The sequence below is a fragment of the Momordica charantia genome, assembly GCF_013281855.1.
Source record: "Momordica charantia cultivar OHB3-1 chromosome 1 unlocalized genomic scaffold, Mcharantia_2.0 BLBB01000001.1, whole genome shotgun sequence".
In the NCBI taxonomy this organism is placed as follows: domain Eukaryota; kingdom Viridiplantae; phylum Streptophyta; class Magnoliopsida; order Cucurbitales; family Cucurbitaceae; genus Momordica; species Momordica charantia.
Window position 1 is genome coordinate 8826544 of NW_028275157.1, and position 23316 is coordinate 8849859.

General features: G+C 35.9%; 1 protein-coding gene across 2 annotated transcripts in view; it reads left to right on the forward strand.

The window, feature by feature from the left end:
- The window catches only part of LOC111023013 (RIBOSOMAL RNA PROCESSING 5), a 47636-nt gene that overhangs the window by 20258 nt on the left and 4062 nt on the right, over positions 1 to 23316 (forward strand). Inside the window, exons 13-33 of one of the 2 annotated variants that reach the window (XM_022300351.2) lie at positions 1560 to 1745; positions 2338 to 2412; positions 8735 to 8871; positions 9641 to 9775; positions 10288 to 10433; positions 10534 to 10599; positions 16325 to 16431; positions 16539 to 16619; positions 16718 to 16792; positions 16886 to 16987; positions 17847 to 18003; positions 18085 to 18233; positions 18537 to 18620; positions 18741 to 18841; positions 19135 to 19288; positions 19439 to 19513; positions 19608 to 19776; positions 20294 to 20942; positions 22013 to 22073; positions 22762 to 22907; positions 22987 to 23170. In XM_022300351.2, the coding sequence (XP_022156043.1) occupies positions 1560 to 1745; positions 2338 to 2412; positions 8735 to 8871; positions 9641 to 9775; positions 10288 to 10433; positions 10534 to 10599; positions 16325 to 16431; positions 16539 to 16619; positions 16718 to 16792; positions 16886 to 16987; positions 17847 to 18003; positions 18085 to 18233; positions 18537 to 18620; positions 18741 to 18841; positions 19135 to 19288; positions 19439 to 19513; positions 19608 to 19776; positions 20294 to 20942; positions 22013 to 22073; positions 22762 to 22907; positions 22987 to 23170 (3039 nt within the window). The remainder of the gene's footprint in view (positions 1 to 1559; positions 1746 to 2337; positions 2413 to 8734; positions 8872 to 9640; positions 9776 to 10287; positions 10434 to 10533; positions 10600 to 16324; positions 16432 to 16538; positions 16620 to 16717; positions 16793 to 16885; positions 16988 to 17846; positions 18004 to 18084; positions 18234 to 18536; positions 18621 to 18740; positions 18842 to 19134; positions 19289 to 19438; positions 19514 to 19607; positions 19777 to 20293; positions 20943 to 22012; positions 22074 to 22761; positions 22908 to 22986; positions 23171 to 23316) is intronic. The other variant, XM_022300352.2, reaches the window with a different exon arrangement.

The following is a 23316-nucleotide window of genomic DNA, read 5'->3' on the forward strand; positions in this document are numbered from 1 at the left end:
TATTTTTATTGTTTAATATGAAACCAACTTGAAAATGGGAGAGAGAAACAGAAGCAGCCTTATAAAAAATGATGCTCAAATGAAGATGGGTTAAGTGAACCTACAAAAACAAATTTTTATGGTTGGCGTCCCCAAGCGGTGGCCCCATAAGCAAGAGCTTGGGGCCTCTTGGTCATACCGACTTAGAGATCTCAAGTTCGAACCTTTTGGATGAGCTCAATACCAAAAATCCTTGATGTTTCCTAGATCTAGACCTTGGGGCGGGTGTGGGTGTTCCCCAAGAATGGGGGAGAAAAGCTCCGACTTTCGATTATCAAAATTTTTTATTTTATTTATTTATTATTTATTATATTTTTAATGGCTGGTAATAGAAACAGGAAAGTTCCTAATTAGACTAGTTCAGTGAGAAATCTCCACACTTGAAAATACTCTTCTATTCCTTTCCAACTCTATATTCTAAAGAATCGTAAAAAGAATTAAATGCCATTGAACTCTTCCTTTTCGTAGAAATCCGTACATAAAAAAACTTTCCACATTCAATCATAATAACTTTGTAGAGGAGCACACGGGAAACAAAACGCCTTCAGAAAATTTTCCTGAATCTTACTTAAGAATGGACAAAAGTCGTTAAAGATGGTCAACAAGAAGCTTGTTTACATAAGAAACCTAAGAAGCACGGACACGGATACGGCGATACGCCAATTTCTAAAAATATAGGACACGGACACGTTGGGGATACGTTATTATTATTATTTTTTTTAAGATAATATATACATATGAATTGATTATATAATACTTTTGCATAAATTAACCACACAAATTGAACAAAAACAAATCAAAATATACTTAACATCACAAAATCCATTATCCAACCTACATTAAATTTAAAAAGAAGTGGTCGGAGACGGCAGCAGAAGTGGCCGGAGATGACGGCGGCAGAAGTTGTCGGTAATGGTGGCGATGATGGTCGATGGTGGAGGATGGTGGGTAGGGTTTTGTTGTTTTGGACTTTGGTGTAGGGTTTAGGGTTTTGTTGACTGTGGAAGGGTGAGGAGAACACAAAACAGAACACGAGGGTTTCTGTTTTATTAAGTTTTCTCTTTTTCTTTTTTTAATTCAAAATAGGTTGGGCCCAAGCCGTTTGGGCCGTGTCCCGTGTCCCTCACAGCGTGTCCCCGCGTGTCCGAGGAGTGTCTGAAATAAAAAAATAAAAATAAAAAATTGCACATGCCACGTGGCGTGTCGGACACGTGTCCGGGACGTATCCGGCCGTATCGGCGTCCGATACGCGTCCGATACGGACACTCCACCTAAAATGGAGTGTCCGTGCTTCCTAGTAACAAACACCATTGAGGTTCTATATCTTTGAATGAAATCATTGGTACCTTTAAACCTTTGCCGTATGTAGGTAATTTTGGCATTTTTTGTTTGTTTTATTTCTTCCTCTTTCCTTCTTTTTCTTTGCATCAGTTCACAATTATTTACACTTACAAGTAGATGCCCCGTTTGATAAGTGTTCATTTCTTAATAGAACATGATCTGATTTTTGAATTATGCAGGCCAGTGCCTTTGAAGGTCCGGTGTTTTCCTACTCAGATGTGAAGCCTGGGATGTTGATACGTGCTAAAGTTATTGTTGTTGATAATTTTGGTGCTATCGTGCAATTTCCTGGTGGTCTTAAGGCTCTGTGTCCTCTATGTCACATGTCTGAATTTGAAATTGCTAAACCTCGAAAAAAATTCAAGGTCATTACTTTAAACTGTTTCATTCAAAAAATAATATAATCTGGTATCTGGTTCTTCGTGCCAATGCAGTAAAATCTATTTTTTTGTTACATATGGCAAAAAGAACTTTTCAAAATCGGTATAGGGTTAATATTATCTGGGAATCTGTTATTTAGTGTACTTCTCATTGGGGTTCTAATGCGTTTTGTAACAATGCTCATTTTATTGCTTCTAATACTAAAGTTTTTTTTTTTGTAACCTTGAAAGATTTCTGTATATTTCATTAATATGAATGAATTACTTGTTTCTTATGCAAAATGGTTTTAGATGATTTGAAATTACAAAAGCGAAGAAAGCCAAGTCCTAAGCTTAAGGATATAACACAAAACTCATCCAATTGGTGCAATTAGTATCAATATCTTATTTTTGAAAGGAAACCCTAAAAAATCTCATAAATGAGAGTGTTAATGTCTCATTTTCTCTGTTAGTCAATGTGGTATACTGCATTCTCTGTTTTATATAGGAAACAGTTCTGATTTTTATTCTGCTATGTTTCAATAAAGTGTTTTTTTGGTTCGGAAGCTTCAAATTCTGTTGCCACGTCAATATGTAGGTTGGGGCTGAATTCATTTTCCGCGTGCTTGGTTGCAAGTCCAAGAGAATAACTGTTACAAACAAGAAGTCACTCGTATGTTCCTTTTAGCCCTAATATTCTTTTTATCTTACCTGTATTTATGTCTCTATTTTCTCTGTTAGTCAATCATATAAAATGTAATTGCTCTGGTTGTTGTCATTTATTAGTTTAGCAGGTGTTTTAGATGCATCATTTCAGTTAATTCAGATACATAATTTTTTCTTTTGATTTTTTTTTCGTGCTCATAAATAAATAGTGTGCTACGATGAATACCAAGATGATTTCATATTTTAACCAATAGGTTTGTGTTCCGACGAAGAGTAAATTATTATGCTGTATATATAGGTTGAGTTTTTTTCACCATTTTCCTTTTATTTCGTATGCCAATGTACCGTTGTGTTATCTGGAATGATTTCTTTGCTTCTTAAATATGGTTTCTTCCAAAGTCTTTATCATCTTAAAACCGAAAAAGGGAAAGTTATATCTTTCTTTGACTAATCGCCCATTCAGCTTTCTTACCACCTCAAATTTAGTCATTCTTCTAAAGGCTGAACTAGAGAGTGTCAATAGATGGATTGTAAAATGTATGTGAAGTTATCGTAATGTGGTTTATTTTTCTTTAGAATTTAGGAAGCCTGATGTTTCATCATTATCCCTATGGACTGACCTTTTTTCTATCCAAGAAGTTATTGAAGGAGTACAAAATTATAAGAAAATTGCAAAAAAAGTGATTGCGTGAATATGTATTGCAATCAGTGGTTGTTGCCATGTAGATGTTAGATTTTGAATAATCTCTTGTGAAATATGATTAAGTGTGATTGTAAGGACTCGATTTTTTGAGACAAAAACTATCTAGGGACATTACTACATGTATGCTTTGAACATTTAAGAAAAAGCCTTTACAAAATAAATAAATAAAAAGCAAAACAAAACAAAATATTCTTTCATATTATAACTTTATAAAATAAAATTAAAAAACTTTATTCGGGATCCTATAAAAATTTTCATAAAACATAATAATAAATAAATAACTTTTAATAAACAATTGAAATAATAAAAACAAGTGCATAAGGTTGATTGGAAAGATAAAGAAGAAAAAAGGTTTCTTTCTTAAGCTTGATCTTGAGAAGGCCTATGATAAGGTTGATTAGGGTTATCTAGACACCATCATGGACTACAAAGGCTTTGGTAGAAGATGGAGGATGTGGATTAAAGGCTGCATTTCTTCTATAAACTTCTCCATTCTTGTTAATGGCAAACCAAGAGGGAAGATTCTTGCGAGGGGGATTAGACAGGTAGATCCTCTCTCCCCTTTCCTCTTCACTATTTTTGGTGATTCTCTTAGTCGCTCCATTCATTATTGTTGTGAAAAGAGATTTCTTAGAAGTCCTTTGATAGGACATAATGAAGTGCCGGTAACTCACTTACAGTACGCTGATGATACTATTATTTTTGTCAGAATGATGGTGATAATATAAGGAGATGGTGGACCTTTGTAAACTTTTTCATGGCGGGGGCAGGTCTCTCCCTAAATTTGGAGAAGACTGCCTTGGTTGGTATCAACATTGAAAAAGAGGTGCTTTTACAACAAGCTGCGGTTTTTGGTTGTAGAGCCGAGTCTCTCCCCATTAAGTACTTGGGTGTGCAGTTGGGAGGTAACTACAAAAAGAGCTCTTTCTGGAATCACATTGTTGAAAAATTCAGGGCAAAGCTTGAAAATTGGAGAAACCTTTTGCTTTCAAAGGGGGGTCGGCTTACTTTGGCTCTCTCAATATTTAACAGCATCCCTCTTTATGCTTTCTCTGTGTTTAAAGCCCAAAAAAGAGTGATTTCGAAAATGGAGCAGATTGTTAGAAATTTCTTTTGGAATGGCAATGGTTGTCATCCCCCACGTCATCTTTGTGAGATGGGATAGAACGTTGCTGCCTCAGGTTTACGGTGGGTTAGGGATTGGAGCCTATGAACAGGGGAATAATACCCTGCTCCAAAAGAGGTTCCTCCAAGATGAGAATCATTTGTGGAAGCGGGTTATTTCAAGCATATATGGTAGGAACATTTTTTGTTGGTCCCCCCCCCCCTCCAAACGGGACTACAAAAGGAAGGCCTTGGGTGGAAATTGCAAAGATGAGCCACGGTTTTATGCAAAGAAAGATTGTACTGTGGCAGAGTGTTGGAATTGGGAGCAATATGATTGGAGTTTGGGTCTTAGAAGAGGTCTTAGGGAGATGGATAGTTGTGTAGTACAAAGAAGAATAAATGGCTACTAGTGGGAACTGTGTGCGTGAGGGAGGGAAGAAAAGAAAGCTTGCCGGAATTTGTAGGAGAGAGAGGAAGGGTTTTAAGTGATAGAAAACAAATTAAAAGAAAAATCATAATCTTCAAGTCTGCGGCTAAAGATGAAAAGGTTGCTAAGAAAATAACAGAAACACTAGATTTGATTTCAATTTGAAATTCAATGTTTGCAATTCAAACTTTGACTAGCGATACCATTCCTTTTGCCCTCCATTTGAGGAAATTTGACCATGCTGAGGATTTCTGGTCATCGGAATCCAACTTTTGGGATATACACTTTTGAAGAAACCTTAAGGATGCAGAGATTGTAGAACTGGTAGCTCTTCTACACAACCTATCTTCCCATCGACGATCGACCTACATCGACTAGGGATACCATTGTTTGGAGGTTGGAATCCCATGACTCTTTTACCACAAGCTTGCTCATCGAAGACCTTCAAAGCCTCATCTCTCATTCTGCTCCATCAGATTTGTACCAAGCAATTTGGAAAGGTTCCTATCCAAAGAAAGATTAATTTCTTCCTTTGGGAAACTAGCCTACACGCATTAAAAATGCACGACAAGCTCCAGAGATGAATGTCTTGTATGGCCTTATCTCCTCATTGGTGTCCTCTTCGCAAACTTTATAGTGAATCCATAGGGCATGTCTTCATCACTTGCCCTTCTTTTGCTGGTCGCTCACTCTCCCCGCAAATATGTCGCTTCTACTTGCTATTACTCTCCTTGGTTGATTTACTGCATTTACCAGAGCACGACTACTAGTTGCACATGAAAAAATTGAATTTGGTACTTGTAGATTGATGAAACTTGGAGGTAACTTTAGGAGTAGTATTGAATGCATGGTCTGGCCTTCAACTGAGGGAAGAAGAAAGCTCGTTATTTATGCAGGTCTAAGGAAAACTGGTTGGTTAGCCTTCTGGGATATGCTGAAGGGTCTTTTTTTTTTCCGCTCAACTATGAAAGGCCATCAACAAGGTGTTTTCGGGCCTTCCCACACCGAACCCCTAAAAGGTAAATTTGCAGTACAAGGTAGCATGGACACTTTATTGATGGAAAATAAGGAGGTTTCCTCTGAGAGTCCTTTAAAGCAATATTGGGTTAGAAAGGATTTTGAGGTCTTGAAGATAGATTGGGAAAACATCATGGTCATCTCGAAATTCAGTACCTCGGACAGTTGGAAGGATATCGTAGTGGCTGTAAAAGAAAAGTTCTCTCAAGAGTGTCAGATTGACCCATTTATGGCAGATAAAGGGCTTTTAAGGTTTGAGGATGGAAGATCGTTAAACTCAGAGTTTGTAAATGGCTCATGGTGAAAAGGTAGGAGAGTTCTATATAAAGCTAGAGAGATGGTGTTTTGAAGAACACTGTAGTAAGGAAGTGGTGGGGAATGCTTTGGAGGTTGGGTAAGGATTTGTGACTTGCCTTTAAAGTTTTGGAACAAGTAATGCTTAGAGGCAATTGGAATTCAGCTTGATGGTTTAAAGAAGATTTACCCTAAATCTCTTTGGATTGCTCAGAAGCTTTGATTCAGGTGAATTGGAAGAGAATATATGTTGTTTCTTATTTGCATTAATAGAAATTAACACACAGTTCGACAGCTTTATAGTTCGTGTGAAGGAGGTTGAGAGTCATGAGAAACAACAAAGTTTTATCTCCGATGTTGGTTGCAAGATCTTCAAATGTGTTTGATATTCAAAGACTTCATTTGATATTGTCAGATGACGAGCCTCTTCAAGGGTTCTCATCCGATTGAAGAAAAAATGAAGACCCAGAGGGTAGCCCATCAGTTGTTCGTATTTTAGAAAACATTTTGCTGAGTGATGGAATCTTGGACAAAAGTTTTAAGAATGATTCAATCTACCTCTTATTAATGAATGAGAAGCCTATATATAGAGGATTTTGAACTAACAGTAACTTATAATTACTAAGCAGTAAAAGGAAAACGTAAAAAAATCACAACCTATAAGTCACGTGAACAAGCTTATGACTAATAAGAGATGAGGGCAGCCAAAAAGGGAACTATAACTACATCACTGAGTCTCGTGACCAAGGAAATGAACAAAGTAAAGAATCTCAACCTTTGGAGGGTGATAACAACCAAGACAACTGACGATATGGTTGATAGCAGCCTTAGATTTAACCCTGATTTACTGCCGCCAAAGAAATTTCTTCCTCCTCTTCCTTTTTTTATTCGAAAAGAAAGAAGTACTCACCGAGGTTAGTGAAGGAAAGAAGAGGGATCCAGAAGGGTCATTCACCTCTAAGCCATACTATCATTAATTCAACAAGTGAGTAGTCAAATAAACAGTTCAAGGTTAACGATTTGTCTGATTATGATGAAGATTTCAATGTTAATGATTTGTCAGTAGTCAGGATTCAACAGGACTTTTGGAAGATCAAGAGGGTGTTAATGAAGATTTATTAGAGGGTTCCCTTACAGAAGATTTTAATTTGCTTTTTTTGCAGAAGATCAAGACCCTTTACGCTCTTCTGGCAAAATAGATACTCCTTCTCAGAAATAGCCTTTTGGTTGTCGAAAAGGCTTCTTGCGCTGATAATTAAAGTCTTCTTAAATTTTTTGAAGATGTAGGCCTTACTTTAGTTCCAATCACCGAATAGATAGACTTTAATTTAGGCTATCAGATTTTTGGTTGGTTCCACTCTGCAACAAGTTTTGAGGGTTCAGATCATTTGGTTTTCTTGTCTTTTCTTTGCGAAGGGAGGTTTGAGTTTCTTTGCTTCTTCATTCTAGCGGCCAGTATATGTTAAGCGGTTGTTTGGTTTCTTCCTCAGCATGCAATTTTTTCCTCCTCAATAGACCGTCCTTTTGGTTTGGCAAGCTTTGTTGTACTTCTAGCTTTTTGATATTTCATGGGCTTTAGATCTCGTCTATTTCCTTGTATTTTGGTTCGTACGTTTGGTTGCTTTTCTTATTTTTCGCTTCCTTTGGGAGCTTGTATCCTTGAACTTTTCCGTCCTTTTCATATTATTAATGAAAAGCTTGTTTCTTGTTTAAAAAAAGTCAAATTTCTCTTTTCTTAAAAAAGGGTATTCATGCCAGCTTGCTTTAAATTTGTCTATATTTGTTTTTTTTTTACTTTGGAAATTTACCTTTTTTTTCTTCATCTAATTACTTTTAATTTAACTCCTTAATTTAAATAAAACATATTTAATTAACCAAGAACTCTTTTGAATATTAAAAAAAGTCGAAGTTAATAGAAATCATATCAATCAAGGAAATTAAAAAAAAAAAATTATGTAGTAATGCAATTTAAACTGCTAGAGTATCATATAAAAAGGTACGGGGTGTTATACTTATAGTGGTCTAGGCTATTATTGTACTTTACGTGCTGTTCAGTTAGTTAAATTGCTGTTCATAACAATTAATCAAATAGTTTACAGCTTGTTAATTAGCTTCAGTTGATTTACTCAATTGTTAATTAGCTTGCCCCTCTTTTTTCTTTTATAAGATACATTTCATAGATGGTATGAAATATGAATACGATAGATGGGGAAGAAACACTCCAAGGGATGCTACAAGAAACACTTCCAATGGACAAAAGAGATGGTAAACTATAATTGTGACAGTATGAGGCATTTTTATAGCCCGTCATTGGGGAGTTTCAATATGTTCCGTGAGTCATGACTTTGGCAATCTATAAATATGTTCTAGATACCATCATGGTGTGGCCTAGTTGTCAATAAGAGCAATGTAAATAGCAAAGGGCTTAGAGGAAATGAATTCAAACCATGGTGGCCACCTACCTAGGATATCCTACGAGTTACCTTGGCAACCAAATGTATTAGGGTCAGACGGTTGTCTCGTGAGATTAGTCGAGGTGTGCGCAAGATGGCTCGGATACTCACGGATATAAAAAAAAAGAAGTTCTATGACTTGTATTCTCATTTTTGAACATTCTTGGGGAGTTCCAATATGTAGGCTTTATCATTAACAAAAGTTTTAATTATTATGTTCTACTCATTTTAGTACTAACTACTTTGAAGTGAGGTACCCTTCAGGCTTTTCATTTGCATGTCAGTATCTATTTAGTTAGTTTTCTGATATATGCTTGCCAATTTACAGGTAAAATCAAAACTGGAAGTTCTTAGTTCGTATGCTGATGCTATCGCGGGATTAGTGACCCATGGCTGGATAACGAAGATTGAAAAACATGGTTGCTTTGTCAGGTTTTACAATGGTGTTCAAGGTTTTGCTCCGAGGCAAGTCTGTTGCTGCATCCATATAGCTTTTGAACTGGTTATCATTCTGAGTTTGGTCTATAACTATATTTAGCTCGTTCATGAGATTTGTTTATTGTAGTAACAAATACTGCCATTGCATTTCTGGCTGTGAATAAGTAATACCCATCTTCCAAATATATTTGATGTAGTATTTTGTTTTCAGACGTGGCTATCCTGAACTTTACTTTGTTCATCTTCTCCATTTCTACTTACTTACAAGATAGAAATTAAGTTGCTCCCATATTCTTTTTGTCCCAGTTGACTCACGGGACATTCTAGGTGAATAAGTAATACCCATCTTCCAAATATATTTGATGTAGTATTTTGTTTTCAGACGTGGCTATCCTGAACTTTACTTTGTTCATCTTCTCCATTTCTACTTACTTACAAGATAGAAATTAAGTTGCTCCCATATTCTTTTTGTCCCAGTTGACTCACGGGACATTCTAGGTGTATAAATTATTATTCTTTTCTCCGTCCTTTTGTTTGTAGCAACTTCAAGTTTATTTTTATTTTTATTTTTACAAGAAACAAACTTATGTAGCAACTTCATAAGTTTGCTTGAATTTATAATGAGGAATGAAAATTACTAATGCTATTAGATTTATCTTTACATTTTTTGGAGAGGATTCTCTTTACATTCTCGTGTTGCAAATTCATGTATACAGTTATTTTGCCGCTTCTCTATGTGGAAGTTATGTATTGTTGGCTTGTAATGATATATCTAAACTTTTTTATTATTATTCAGATTTGAACTCGGAATAGAATCTGGTTCTGATCCAAGTTCAACATATCATATCGGGCAAGTCATCAAATGTAGAATAACAAGCTCTGTTCCTTCCTCCAAGCGTATAAGCCTTAGTTTTGTAATGAAGCCTGCAAGGTTTGATTCTATTTACCTCATATCCAGATGGGTGTGGTCATTTCATTGCTATATCTTGAACTTGAGGATAGACACTAATAAATGTCTCTGCAACTTTAGAAGTAGGTAAATGAACCAATAAGTACGATTCTTTTGTTAATTTTGTGGTCATGTACTGTTTCAGCCTCTAATTGGAATGCTGGTTTCTATAAAGTTTCTCTTTCCTTACCAAAACCTACAAGTAGGTAAGTGAAATATCCATCATGATAAAAAAAAACCGGATTTTATGTGAATGGGGAACTACTAGGAAATGGGAAAAACAAAATAGATTGACAACAGTTATTAGTTATCTTTGTCAATATCATTCGGAAAAAAAATCCTAAATATAAAAAAAAAGTTATTAGCCATCTTGTAAAAGAAAAAGTTAGTCTCGCTTATGATTTTCTACACTGGAACAAAGTTTTGGTGAGTTAGTTATTGCATGTAATAAAAGTTCTGACCTTTGTCAATATCATTGGAGAACTCAATTACAGGGTTTCTGGAGATGAAAAGGTTGAATTGGGTTCTATTGTTTCGGGTGTGGTTGATGAAATAACCCAGACCCACGTAACATTTTATATTAATAGAACCAGTTACTCGAGGGGAAGGATATCCACTGAACATTTGTCAGATCATCAGGGTATATATTTGCCTTTGCTTAATCATGCTCGAATGTTTCTCCTTTCTTTATGGATGTTATGTTTTGTGTAATTTCTTCATCGGCGATACTTTACTTGCAGTGCATGCTGCTTTGATGAAGTCTGTTTTGAAGCCTGGATATCAACTGGATAAACTCATTGTACTAGGTAATTTAATTATTTCACATTAATTGCAAATTCAAGTTTTAAGTTTCTTATTTTAAAAAATTCACTAGCTAGGGAAATGTTCGAGATATTTAGGATATTTGGCGGCCATATTTTTCATTAGTAAGTTAGGGGACTAGGGGTACTTGGAATATGGAAGTCACAATTATGGAACTAGAATAGTGAGTTGCAGACCTCTCAAATTCTAAAATTCTAAAAATGGGAGTGTTAGACCTCTCACATGTATGGCTAGATTGTAATCTTCTCTTATATGCTATATAATTATAGTAATTCATCTCAAGTCCTATCATTGTGCTATCCTAATTAGTGGAGGGAATGTTCAGTGAATCAATCTTTCCAATTCGTTGGGGAATAGTCACTTAGGTTTGCAAGCAAATTGAAAGTAATATTAAGATTTTTTTGCGGGAAGATAAGTCCAGTGGTTCTTTGAAGCACCTTGTCCGATGGAATCTTACTTCTTGAAAAAGAAACCACGTTGTATCAATGAAGCTGATGCAGTGGAACTCTTACTCCAATGACGTAGTCTGCTGTGAGGCTGAAGCTGATTCTCTGACAGCTTGGAACAGATGGAGTTGGTTGGTCCCCAGACAGTTCGAGCCGTTTGATAATAAAGTCTACTTTTACAAGCTTAGACCCCCTTGATTAATTTTAATATCCCCAAGAAAGTTAAAGCCTTTCTTTGTTAAATGCTCACGGCCATCTTTTTGTGCTCTGTGTTTTGCAAGCTGTGATTTTCAAGACCATCTTTTTTCCACTGTTCATTTGCCAAAAGATGTTGGGGGAAGTTATTCCAATTAATGATCTACGTTGGGTTTTTTCAGCAGTTTCCATTGCTGTAGCTTCTTCATGGTCCTTTCCCGTTTAATTTGGATCACCTTGGTCAAAGCCATTGCATATAAAATTTGGTTTGACAAGAGAGAATATTGGCTAGAATGTTATGAGCTAGCAGAATTTAAGCTCAGTGTTCACTTTCTAATCTTTTCAAAATTATTCTCCCAGTATTATATGTTCTTGGGAAGTTTTTATCTCCCTTTAAGCTGCAAAGAAGGATGCCGTACATGGCCATCTCTCCTCACTGGTGCGTCTTTTGTAAACAAAAGAGTGAGTCCACTGGGCATGTGTTTGTCACATGCGATTTTGCCAACAGCTTGTGGAGCAAATTGTCACTCTTTGACTGGTCAGTAGCTCTCCCCTCGGATATGCACACTCTGTTGACTCTCACTCTCACAGGACATCCTTTCACAAAGGAGAAAAAGCTGCTTTGGTTGCATTTGATTTGTGCTATGTTCTGGTCCATTTGGATGGAAAAAAACTACAGGACCTTCCAAGACAAAGAACACCCCCTCACCGCACTTTTGAATCTATGGTTCTTTTGGTTATCTCTTGGTGTAAATGCTTCCCTCTTTTTCATCATTATTGTATTGCTTCTGTGCTAGCCAATTGGGGGGCGTTTTTGTAAACCCTTCACGGGCTTCCATTTTTTGTATCTATTTTCATTTCATCAATGAAATTGTTTCTTCCCAAGAAAAATTTCGTTTCATTTCTTTATTTTTGTTTTGTATCACTCTCTCGAGAGTTTATATCTTTCAACATTGTATTCTTTTTATAAACTAGGCAATTTGGCCATTTCCCCTTTGGTGTGCTGCCGTTGTTTAAAGAATGGGGAAAGTTTAGACCATCTATTCCTCTACAGTCCTTTTGCTTCCATGGGTTGGGGCTCTTTTTTATGCACGAAGTTGGTGTTTTAAGTTGCTGGTCCAGATCAGTAGAAGAATGGATGGAGTCTCTTAACGGGTGGACCTTAAAAGGAAATCAAAGGTGCTACGAGTCTGTGTTGGTAGAGCCCTTCTTTGGGGAATTCATATAGAAAGAAATCAAAGAATCTTGAATTACCTATTCTTCTTGATGGAAAATCAAAGGTGCTATGAAGCTGTGTTGCTAGATCCCTTTGGAGATTTTTTTATTTTTTATTACTTTTTTATATTTTTTTTAATAAGAAACATGGAATAGATTCGTTCAAAAGAGAGAAGCAAGAGACAGCCTAGAGGCAGGGGTGGAGATCACCCCCCAAACAAACTGAATCAGAGCCTTCCAGTCATACAGAAAGAAATCAAAGAATCTTGAATCACCTCTTCTTCTTGATGTTCTAATGATAGAAAATTCTTTTGTCACAATCGGGGCTAAATATGGTAAAGCCTCATGGAACCTGAAACCCATCTCTACATCTCACAATGCTGCTAAAAGTTCATGGAAAGCCATCGTAAAGATACAGAATCTGATTTTTGATTGGTGGCCTATAAAATCGGCAATGGTAGGAACATATCTTTTTGGAATCACCCTTGGTTGAATGGCGTGCCCCTAAAACAAACCTACCAGCTTACTGATACATCATCTTGTTAGAATTTGGGCTTAAGGCGGGATCTTAAAGATGATGAAATAAATGAATGGGCAGTCGTTAGTTTTTAGCTCACATAGGTGCAATTGACTGCCGAAAGAGATGTCCTATTTTGGAAATTGGAGGCGAATGGCTCTTCTTCCACCAGCTTACTCACTAGGGATCTTTCACACAGCAACCAAACACCCGGAATTAGTCTCTACAACGCTATCTGGAAGGACAAGTGCCCAAAAAAGGTGAATTTTTTTTATTTGGGAGCTTAGTCACCATGCCATCAACACCAGTGACAAGCTCCAAAGAAGACTTCCCTACATGGCTACTTCTCCTCAGTGGTGCATCATCTGCAAGGCCAGCTTGGAGTTTCAACAACATCTCTTTACCACCTGCACTTTTGCTATTGTTTTTTGGAGGACCATCCTCAACGCTTTTGGTTGGTCCACAGCCTTGCCTAATGACCCCCAACTTCTCCTTGAGGCCACTCTTGTCGGGCACCCTTTGAAAAATGAAAAGGAAAAGCTTTGGACGAATTTTATTTGAGCTTTTCTCTAGACTACATGGGGTGAAAGAAATCAAAGGACCTTCAAAGACAAGCTACAATCTTTTGAGCGTTTTTTTGATGCTATAGTTTATAAAGTTGTCACTTGGTGTAAAAGCTCACCTATTCTTCATCACTATAGCTACACTTCCCTTGACTAATTGGAATTGTCTTATGTAATCCACTGACGGGCTTTTTGTAATTTCATACATCAATGAAGTTGTTTCTTAAAAAAAAAATTCTTTTGTCACTACAGCTTATCGATGAAGATTGAAGGCCTTGCTATACTAGTTTCTTTGGGAGGGGGCCTTCCCATTTTTTCTTATGAAAAAAGGTTCTAGGTTCAAAATCAACGGGTCCATCTTTCAAATTGGTAGGCAAATGGTCCAGCATGATGATAACAATCTCTAAAGATTGGGTTGGTTTTGTAGAAAGGATCTCAAGTCTTTTATGGTTTTCTTTTTGTTCAGGTTTTCAGATGCAGCTTTCATCTCAGTTGTTTACTTCTGTATCGTTTCAGTTTCTCGTTTGTTCTTTTTGTTTTCTGCTCTCTTTGGGAGCTTGTTTCCTTGAGAAATTTGCTCCATTTTAATATATCAATAAAAAGATTGTTTCTATGTTGAAAAAATAAATTGGTACAGGAATAGTCGATGGCATTTAGATTCCAGTATTCTGTTGCAGCCTTTCAAGTAGCACACTTCTATACAAGACCTATGTCATCCCTTTCAAGTCTATGTTAGTAATTCTTGAGTAATTGATATTCGATTGTGTCGTTGTCGGTAGAAATATCTATTGACATGCTTCTTAAATTAAGTTCAGAGTAATTGACATCAAAATATAAATTGTTAAAACCAATTGGACTAACTTTTTGCATCCATTGCTCAATCATGACAACCATCAGAAATATATTTCAGTAATCACTGAAATCTTATAAGAGGTAGCCTCATGGAAATTGACATAGTTGACACGATTTTCATTAGATACGAGATCTTTCCATTTTTCCTCTCAATTTCTGAAGATCAGATTCAGTAAGGTAAGTTCATAATTAATTATATTCATGTTATGAACATTTTTTCTAGTAGGAGAATAGCACTTCGACCCTTTTTGAGGGGTGAGTAGTCTTGGTTGTGATATTGAAGAGCTCTAGAACAAAATTTACTGTCTTCTCTAGTTGGAAGATGGGGGTTATTTTTCTTCCCCCTTTTTAACGTTTAAATCTAGATATTGAATGTACTTTGAAAGTATTAAATATTTAAAATGTGGCAAAATATGTACACATATGTCCCTGCATGTCATGTTGTACCATTTTAGGAATTGATGTATCTTATCTGCATCGCATGTTCATGTTTGTGCTTCTTAGCACATTATTTTCACCACTAGCATGCATGCATTGCAATGATCATTGATTTACGTTCCTAAATATTTTTTGAAGTACTCTTTCCAGTAAAGTGAATGGAGAGTTTTATTTTATTTTTTTTAGATAAGAAACTAGTATATTCCAAAAGGAAGACAAAAGGAACAACCTAAGGATTGGGGTGGAGGAAACCCCACCCAAAAGAACTAAACAACCGCTTTCCAATTGTACAAAAGCATGAAAAGGTCGTAGTTACAAAAGAATTTGCTATAGTTGATGCACCACCAAGAGGTAGTAGTGTTTTGTACATTTCTACAAAAAATCTCAAAAGAAGAAGACTTATCTTCGAAGACCTGAAGGTTCCTTTCCAACCAAAGGTGCCAAAGGAGAACTCTCGAAGCACATATCCACAAAAACTTAGCTTTTTTTAGGAAGAGTCTAACCATGCAGTGCCGCGGCAAACCAAATATCTATACGATTAGGGAAACAAAAAGACAACCCGAAGAGATCCATGTTAAAGAGCCATCATTGAGCCGCGAACGTACAGTGAATGAAGATATGATCAATTGATTCAGTGTTGGTCATACATAAACTACAAACAGAGGGGGAGAGCACCAATTTCTGCACTTCTTTTGAAGCTTCTCATAGGTGTTCAAGCTTCTGTGTGCTAAGGACCACATGAACAGCTTGACCTTTCTTGGAGAGGCAAACTTCCAAATAGCGAATGAGAGAAGATTTCAAAGGGGGAGTACATTCCACCATCTTCATACAAGCAGACCTAGTAGAGGCTCACTATGTCGACGGCTTGGATCAGACCCATCCAACTTTCTACTTCCCAGTCAACGAGGCCTCTTCTGAAGCCTAGATCCCAATCGTTCTCAGAATTATTCCAGCAATCAGCAATTGTAGCCCCCTTTTCTGTGGTGATATTAAACAAGTTGGGGAAGGAGTTTTGGATGCTCCCTTTTCTGTGGTGATATTAAACAAGTTGGGGAAGGAGTTTTGGAGGGTGTTTTGTCCTCTATCCAATTGTCTGTCCAGAACTTGATACGGTTCCCTTTTCTCACTTTAAACACCAAGAACTTAGAGAAAAACTACAATTCTTCATTATATCAAACCAGGGTCTCCCTTTCGCTCTACCTTTGGGAGGAAAGTGAATGGAGAATTTTAAATGTTGCATCAAATTGTTTCTGTTTTGTTTTATGTAAAAGTTGATGGCACTTATTCCAATTTACGATTGTATCAGTATAACTTCCAAGCTCTTTGATGTATTGTTAGGGCTAATACCATTTTCTGTTGTTTCCTCTGCTATCAATATAATTACAGTTTTTTTTTTTTTTTAAATTGTAGCTTTTTTATCCTTTTAAGTTCAATCATGATTTAGAAGTTGCTTTGGTAATTCTTCTCCCCATGATTATTTCAGATATTGAGGGGGAAAGTTTAATCCTCTCTGCAAAACAGTCTCTAATCAATTTGGCTCATCAGCTTCCATCTGACTCGAGTCAAGTAAATCGATATTCTGTTATCCATGTAAGTGGCTAAAACATGCAAAAATGTCACAAACATCAATGTAATTTCGATGTGAATGCTCTTACTCTGAACTTTAATTGATTCCATCAATCGATTTTCTGTACCAGGGATTCATTTGTAACATTATAGAAACTGGTTGTTTTGTTCGCTTTCTAGGACGTTTAACTGGCTTTTCTCCACGTAATAAGGTAAAATTTTGGATATTGAAAAGAAGATATATTTTTAATCCATATTATTTGAATTTTGTTACTTTCAAATTTTAATCTATTCATTCTTACTTTCTCAGGCTATTGAAGATCAAAAATTTGATCTACATGAAGCATTTTATGTTGGACAATCGGTTCGTAGTAATGTAGTTGATGTAAGTGACGAGTTTTTTAGGCCGAGTAAACACATCAGTTGAACAAAAAGTATTTATGTATACCTCATATGTATTTCCATTTTAATATTTCAGGTGATTAATGAAACGGGTAGAATTACACTTTCTTTGAGGCAGTCGACTTGTTTTTCAACTGATGCTTCCTTTATGTTGGAATATTTTATGACCGAAGAGAAGGTACATGTGTTGGGGGGTAACTACGGTTTATGTTGTTGACAAATATTATTATCTATTGTGATATTAATATCCATGAAATAGTTGAACTCTCAAACTTAAACTTATGTCCGTAGAAATATGGATGAAACGTTGATGCAGAGAGATATTCCAAGAAAAGTCATGAAAGTTAAAATTGACAAGTAACAGGTCAACACACTTGTTATGCACTTGTGTTTTGCCAAAATTCCTAATATTTCCTTATATTCTTGACATTTCATCCATAATTCCATGGTACACCTGAAAAGAGATGTTCCTTTATATTGTATTGGACGATTGAATCTACAGAACTTTCAATGGAAATTACTCTATGACTGGAACCATAGGATTTTTAGAGGGCTAGAGAGATCTAGGAAGGGAGGAGGTGTGGGTCCTTGTCCAGTTCATGTCTCCTTTTGGGCCTCGGTGTAGTTTTTTGTAATTATACCATCGCTCGTTCTTTTAGTTTGGCTCATTGACTGTTTTTTGTATGCCCCTTTTTATTCTCTCATTTTTCTCATTGAAAGCTCCGCTTTTCATAAAAAAAAAGTTACTCACGATGATATTCTTGTTCTGTTGTTGGCGTGAAGCACTTGCAGGTTCTTTTTGAGCTTAATGTTTGACTGGTCTTGCCTTTTGGTTTAGTTGTCCTTTTAAATTGGTCGTCTATGTAATTACTGTTGTTAGGTTTCTGCTTTCCATTAAACTTGTCTGAAATAGTGAACAAATTACATGCAGTTGATCTTTCAAGGCCTTTCATATCACGTATACTCTATTTGTACTATCCATATCAGCTAATTTGCCTACACTCTTGACTGCTTTGAATTCACCTGATTTTATACAGATTGCAAAACTTCAATCATTGGATGAATCAGACTGGGCAGAAGAATTTGCAATTGGTAGTGTGGTTGAGGGAAAAGTTCAAGAGGTCAAGGACATTGGAGTTATTATCAGCTTTGAGAAGTATCATGATGTTTTTGGTTTTATTGCACTCCATGGATGTATGTTCCATTGTATGTTTTTATTATCGGGCTGATTTTGATAGACAACTGCTAGTAATTATTGTGATTTAATGTGTGCAGCAAGTGGGTCCACAGTGGAAACGGGTTCTACCATTCAGGCTGCGGTTCTTGATGTCTCCAGAACCGAACGACTTGTGGATTTATCCTTAAAACCCGAATTAGTTGATAAACGCAAGGGACAAAATTCTAGCAGGAAAACTAGTAAAAAGGTGAAGCCTAATATTCATTTTTAATTATATATATATCTATGTCTCTCTTACTCTTTCTTTTGTGCTTCTTACAAGAGAGCTGTAATTATATTCCTTACCCTTTCTGTAGTGCTTCTGACAAGAGATCTGAAGTCGTACAAGCCCTTTTTTTATTCTTTATTTTAGTTTCTATTTATTTTTTATTATTGAGCTGTTCAAGTTCTAATATTCTTTCTGTTAATACTATTTCTCATTATTCCGAGGTGATAATATCTCTCTCCCTTGGATTTGACTTTATGATATATATACATGCTTTGGTACCAGAAACGGAAGGTCGAAGCATTGGAGGATTTAGAGGTGAATCAGACTGTGCAGACTTTAGTGGAAGCTGTGAAGGAAAACTATCTGGCAAGTTTTGTTGTTATTTTTTAGTCTCTTTTTTTCCAAGAAAGAAAAAAAATACCGCAGAAATGATATTTGCATGTTGTTTCACTCTTGTCTTCTCATTTTCATTTTACGTCATTATAGGTTCTTTCACTGCCAGAGTATGGCTATACTATAGGTTATGCATCTACATATGATTACAATACCCAAAGGTTTCCTCAGAAACAATTTACAATCGGACAAAGGTAAAAACAGTATGTTATTTTTCCACCTTTCACCAAAAAAAAAAAAATGTTGGGAGTCTGGGGACCATGGTTTTCTTTCCTGTGCTCTGATGACATTTTTTCTGTCATATTGTCTTCGGCATTTGGAGAGTTGGGAGTCGGGGACAATGGTTTTCTTTCCCCTGCTCTCGGGTTTTACCATGGTCTAGTTATTGGGGGTTCTTAGTACTGGGCTAGTTAAAATATTAGTCATTTAGCATTGCACTCGTATCTGTATAATCTTACAAGTGGTTTTCAACACGAAATCAATGCAGCGTTGTTGCTTCTGTTGCGGCTCTTCCGTGTCCCTCAACATTTGGAAGGCTGCTTCTGCTTCTGAAGTCAATAAGCGAGGCCATTGTTACTCCTGGTTCCAAACGATCGAAAAAGAACTCTTCATGTGAAGTGGGATCTCTTGTTCATGCAGAGGTAGGTGTTTTTCTCCAGTCTTTACGTTTGCTTGAACTTTTGGGACCTCATTCTCAGTTCATCAATTAGTAATGCAAGCGTCCAAATCAAGTTAAGGAAATTGACAAATTGTATATAGTAGACTTTCTTATTTGATGTAATGGTTTCCAGATCACTGATATTCAGCCTCTTGAAATGAGATTGAAATTTGGAGTTGGGTTACGTGGACGAGTTCATGTCACAGAGGTAAGTTAGTGAATTTATTTTCCAGCAATGTTCAGACCTGTATGTGCAATCTTTTGCTATTTGATGATTATCATGTTCTACAATCTTTGACCAGTGCTGCGCACAGGTAAGTAATGAGCATGATGAAACTTCAGAAGCTCCATTTAGTAACTTCAGGGTTGGACAAACAGTAGTTGCAAGGATTGTTGCAGAGGCTAATCGTGCAGCTAACAGAAGAAAGGGCTACCTATGGGAGTTGTCTGTTAAACCTGAAGCTCTTAAGGGTAAAGCAAATATATGTTTATTTGATAAAACATTTTTTAAAATATTCATTTTCTTTAACTCTACTTAATTCAGGGAGTCAGCTTTAACTCATAAACTGTCGTTTTCATCACATTTAACCTTAGATTGGAATAATTGGTGCATTTCTTGTGGTTGGATGATCTTAATTTTTTTGGTTATTAGTTCTTTTGGCTGTGTTAAATGTTTCTTTAGTTAGATTTGGACATTTTGTCGCTGAGTTTGAGTGCTGTATTACATGTTTGATTTCGTGACTAAGCTCGGGTAATCATTTTCTTCTTATGAACTCTGCCTATGGAACAAATTCCTTTGATTTAAATGTGGTACTTTTTTCAGGTTCCCTAATAGGTTGCTTTATTTGTTTGTTGTCTCAGAAATATATTTCCAGTCTTACTTATTTTCCTATTTTTCAGGTGTTAATGTGCATTTATTAATAGCATTTACTTTCTCCAACTTGAGTAAAATTGACAATGAAATTTCTAATGTGTGATATGAAACCAGATTCCAGTGGTGTGGTAAGTGAGATTACAAATGAAGATTTGGGGTTTTCAATTGGACAACGAATCACTGGCTATGTTTGCAATGTCAGTGGTGAGTGGGCTTGGTTAGCTGTTACTCGAGAAGTGACTGCCCAACTATTTATTCTTGATAGTTCTTGCGAGCCTACTGAACTTCAAGAGTTTTCCAAGCGCTTCAATGTTGGAAGGGCTGTTTCTGGTCACATATCTAACATTAATGGCGAGAAAAAAATCTTACGGTTGGTTTTGCGTCATTTATCTACCACCCCAAGAGGAAGAATTGATCAAGAAAATTTTAAGATAAGTAATTTGCCGACGGAAATTATAAGTAAGAAAGTCGCATGTCATTTCAATGAAGGAGACATTGTTGGTGGAAGAATATCAAAAGTACTTCCAGGTGTTGGTGGGCTGCTTGTTCAAATTGGTCCCCATATGTCTGGCAGGGTTCATTATACAGAAATTACTGACAGTTTGGTGCCTGATCCGTTGTCTGGATATAGTGAAGGACAATTTATCAAGTGCAAGGTTATAGAAATTGCCCATTCAGTTAAAGGTACAACACATATTGATTTGTCACTACGATCTTCAGCTGGCCTCCTCTATCAGAACAATGTAGAACACAGTAACCATGAGTAAGTTCTTCTAGTTTAGTATTTTGGATATCATCTTCGGTGTTGATAACATGATTATATAATTCTTATCTTGGAATTGGATACGACATGAATACATATCTTGAGTAGATTTTGAATAAAGCATCTATGGTGGTCTGCATCTATTTATTTAATTTGATCAATGCTTTCTGAATATAAGCACCTTTTCTTTTGTAACAAATTCACTCCTGTATCTTTCAGTTTAACTCTTTTTAAGCTTTTAAGATCAGTGGGAGCATAATATTTCTGGAAAAAATAACTTTATCTATTATTTTCACTTTTGGCTTCATTCCTGTTGGATCACGAGGAAATACAAGAAATGAATGTAATTTGGAAAGAAAAATAAAGGGAATGCTTAATGATTTCTTGAATTAATACTAATATATGTATTATTCATACTTTCCTGATTGTTGGTCATCTTGCATTGTATTAGCACTATTCATCATTGAGCATTGAACGTGGAATTCCTTAGATATCTTGTCGTTTGAAATACTGAGGTAGTTTTGAAACAAAAATCAGAAGCATGCAAAATGATTTCTTGACTTTCCATTGATATACATGTTCTTTCTACTTTGGCATCTTGTTTATTACATGGATTAATATCTATCTAGTCCCATTCTCTGAGGGCATGGAACATGACATTTCTTTTGGATTTATTATCATTTGAATTGTCTTGGTTCGATCGTTGGTTTGATAAGCTTTCCTTGGTTCCATCATTCATCTAAGGAACACATGAGCTATTGGATTGTAAAACCAATTCAAAATTTCAAACTAAAAATTTTCTGGCTATTTAATACTGTAGTAGTTATTCTAAGAGTTATTAGTACGGTTAGAATGTTCTATTTTAATGAGAACAGTATTTCTGGATTTGATTATTCTATACTCGTATATGTGGGAAGTATATTTATTTGTAATTATTATTATATCCTACGTAGTTGCTCTTGCTCTAAAACCGCACAAGCTATGGTTTTTTTTTTTTTTTTTTTATGTTGTTATTTCTGTTATTGTTACTAAGCAAAAGACATCATCCATATTACTTAACTCTTTTCCAGAAATATTTCTTCCCAACGAGTGGAGAAGATAGAAGATCTTCATCCCAATATGGAGGTTCAGGTATAATTTTTTGTAAACATATGCTCGACATGAAGTTGTGTTTCTTTTGGTATTTTTTACATAAATATACTATATTTTAATTTTATTGTGGGTTTAAATGTATTATTCCCTACACGTGCTGTAGTTTTATCCTTCTCCAGGTCATGTATTGGACTCTTCATTTGGAAATCAGTAATTTTCACTTAATCTAATAGATTTCAATTTGGAAATGAGTACAATTTTGAAGAAAGGATAGCAAGTGACTATAGTCTAGTGTTTAACCCTAGTGTGGATTCCTTTTTTGTCCATCTCCACTCGTTGGAGTGTTGGGCTGGAAGTTTGGCCATCATGCCTACACGCAGTTTGTCTGATTTGTCAGATATTTCTTCTCTCTTTAGCTCTTGTCGCTGTATTTTCTATGTTTTTCTTGTTCAGTCATTATATCAAGGATAGCTGGCCTAGTTGTTTTATCTTTCCTTTTTTTGCTTGGTTTTTGGTTTTTGAATGTCTATATACCATATGTGTGATGTTTTTGCTTAGATGATTCAGAGAAAATGATTTATTAAAAATGTATAGTCTTCTGTTTCTTTTTATTGTTACACATTACAAGGAGGGACAGTTTTAATTGAAGTTTTTAGTTGCAGTGATTTTATTTATACTCTTTGGAATCTTGCCTAAGTTCCTATTGCTATGTGTGTGGATTTGATAGGGTTATGTGAAAAATGTTTCTCCGAAAGGATGCTTCATTTTGCTCGCGCGGTGCTTGGAGGCAAAAATCCTCCTATCTAATTTATCTGACGGATATATTGATGATCCTGAGAAGGAGTTCCCCATCGGAAAACATGTCCGTGGAAGGTAAAACAAATTTAACTTATTGTGACATGTTTTTCTTACCGTTCTAGTCTTTAAGAGAAACTAAGAACCCAAAATGCAGGATATTGTCTTTGGAGCCTTTGTCAAAGCGAGTTGAAGTCACCCTGAAGTCGGTGACTAAAAATGGTGCATTGAGAGCAAATAATTATGATTTAAGAAGTTTTTCTGCTGGAGAAGTTATATCTGGAAAGATTAAACGGGTGGAGTCATTTGGTTTGTTTATCACCATTGATGATTCGGATGTGGTGAGGATCTACTTTATCTGGTGCTAATTCAAGTTGACTAAACATCAAACAGTGCTGAAGTGTTTCTTCGTTGTTTAAAATATGTTTACGTTCAATATAAAGCTGATTTTTGTTGGCAATTTCAAATCATCTCTTTGGAGTTAGCC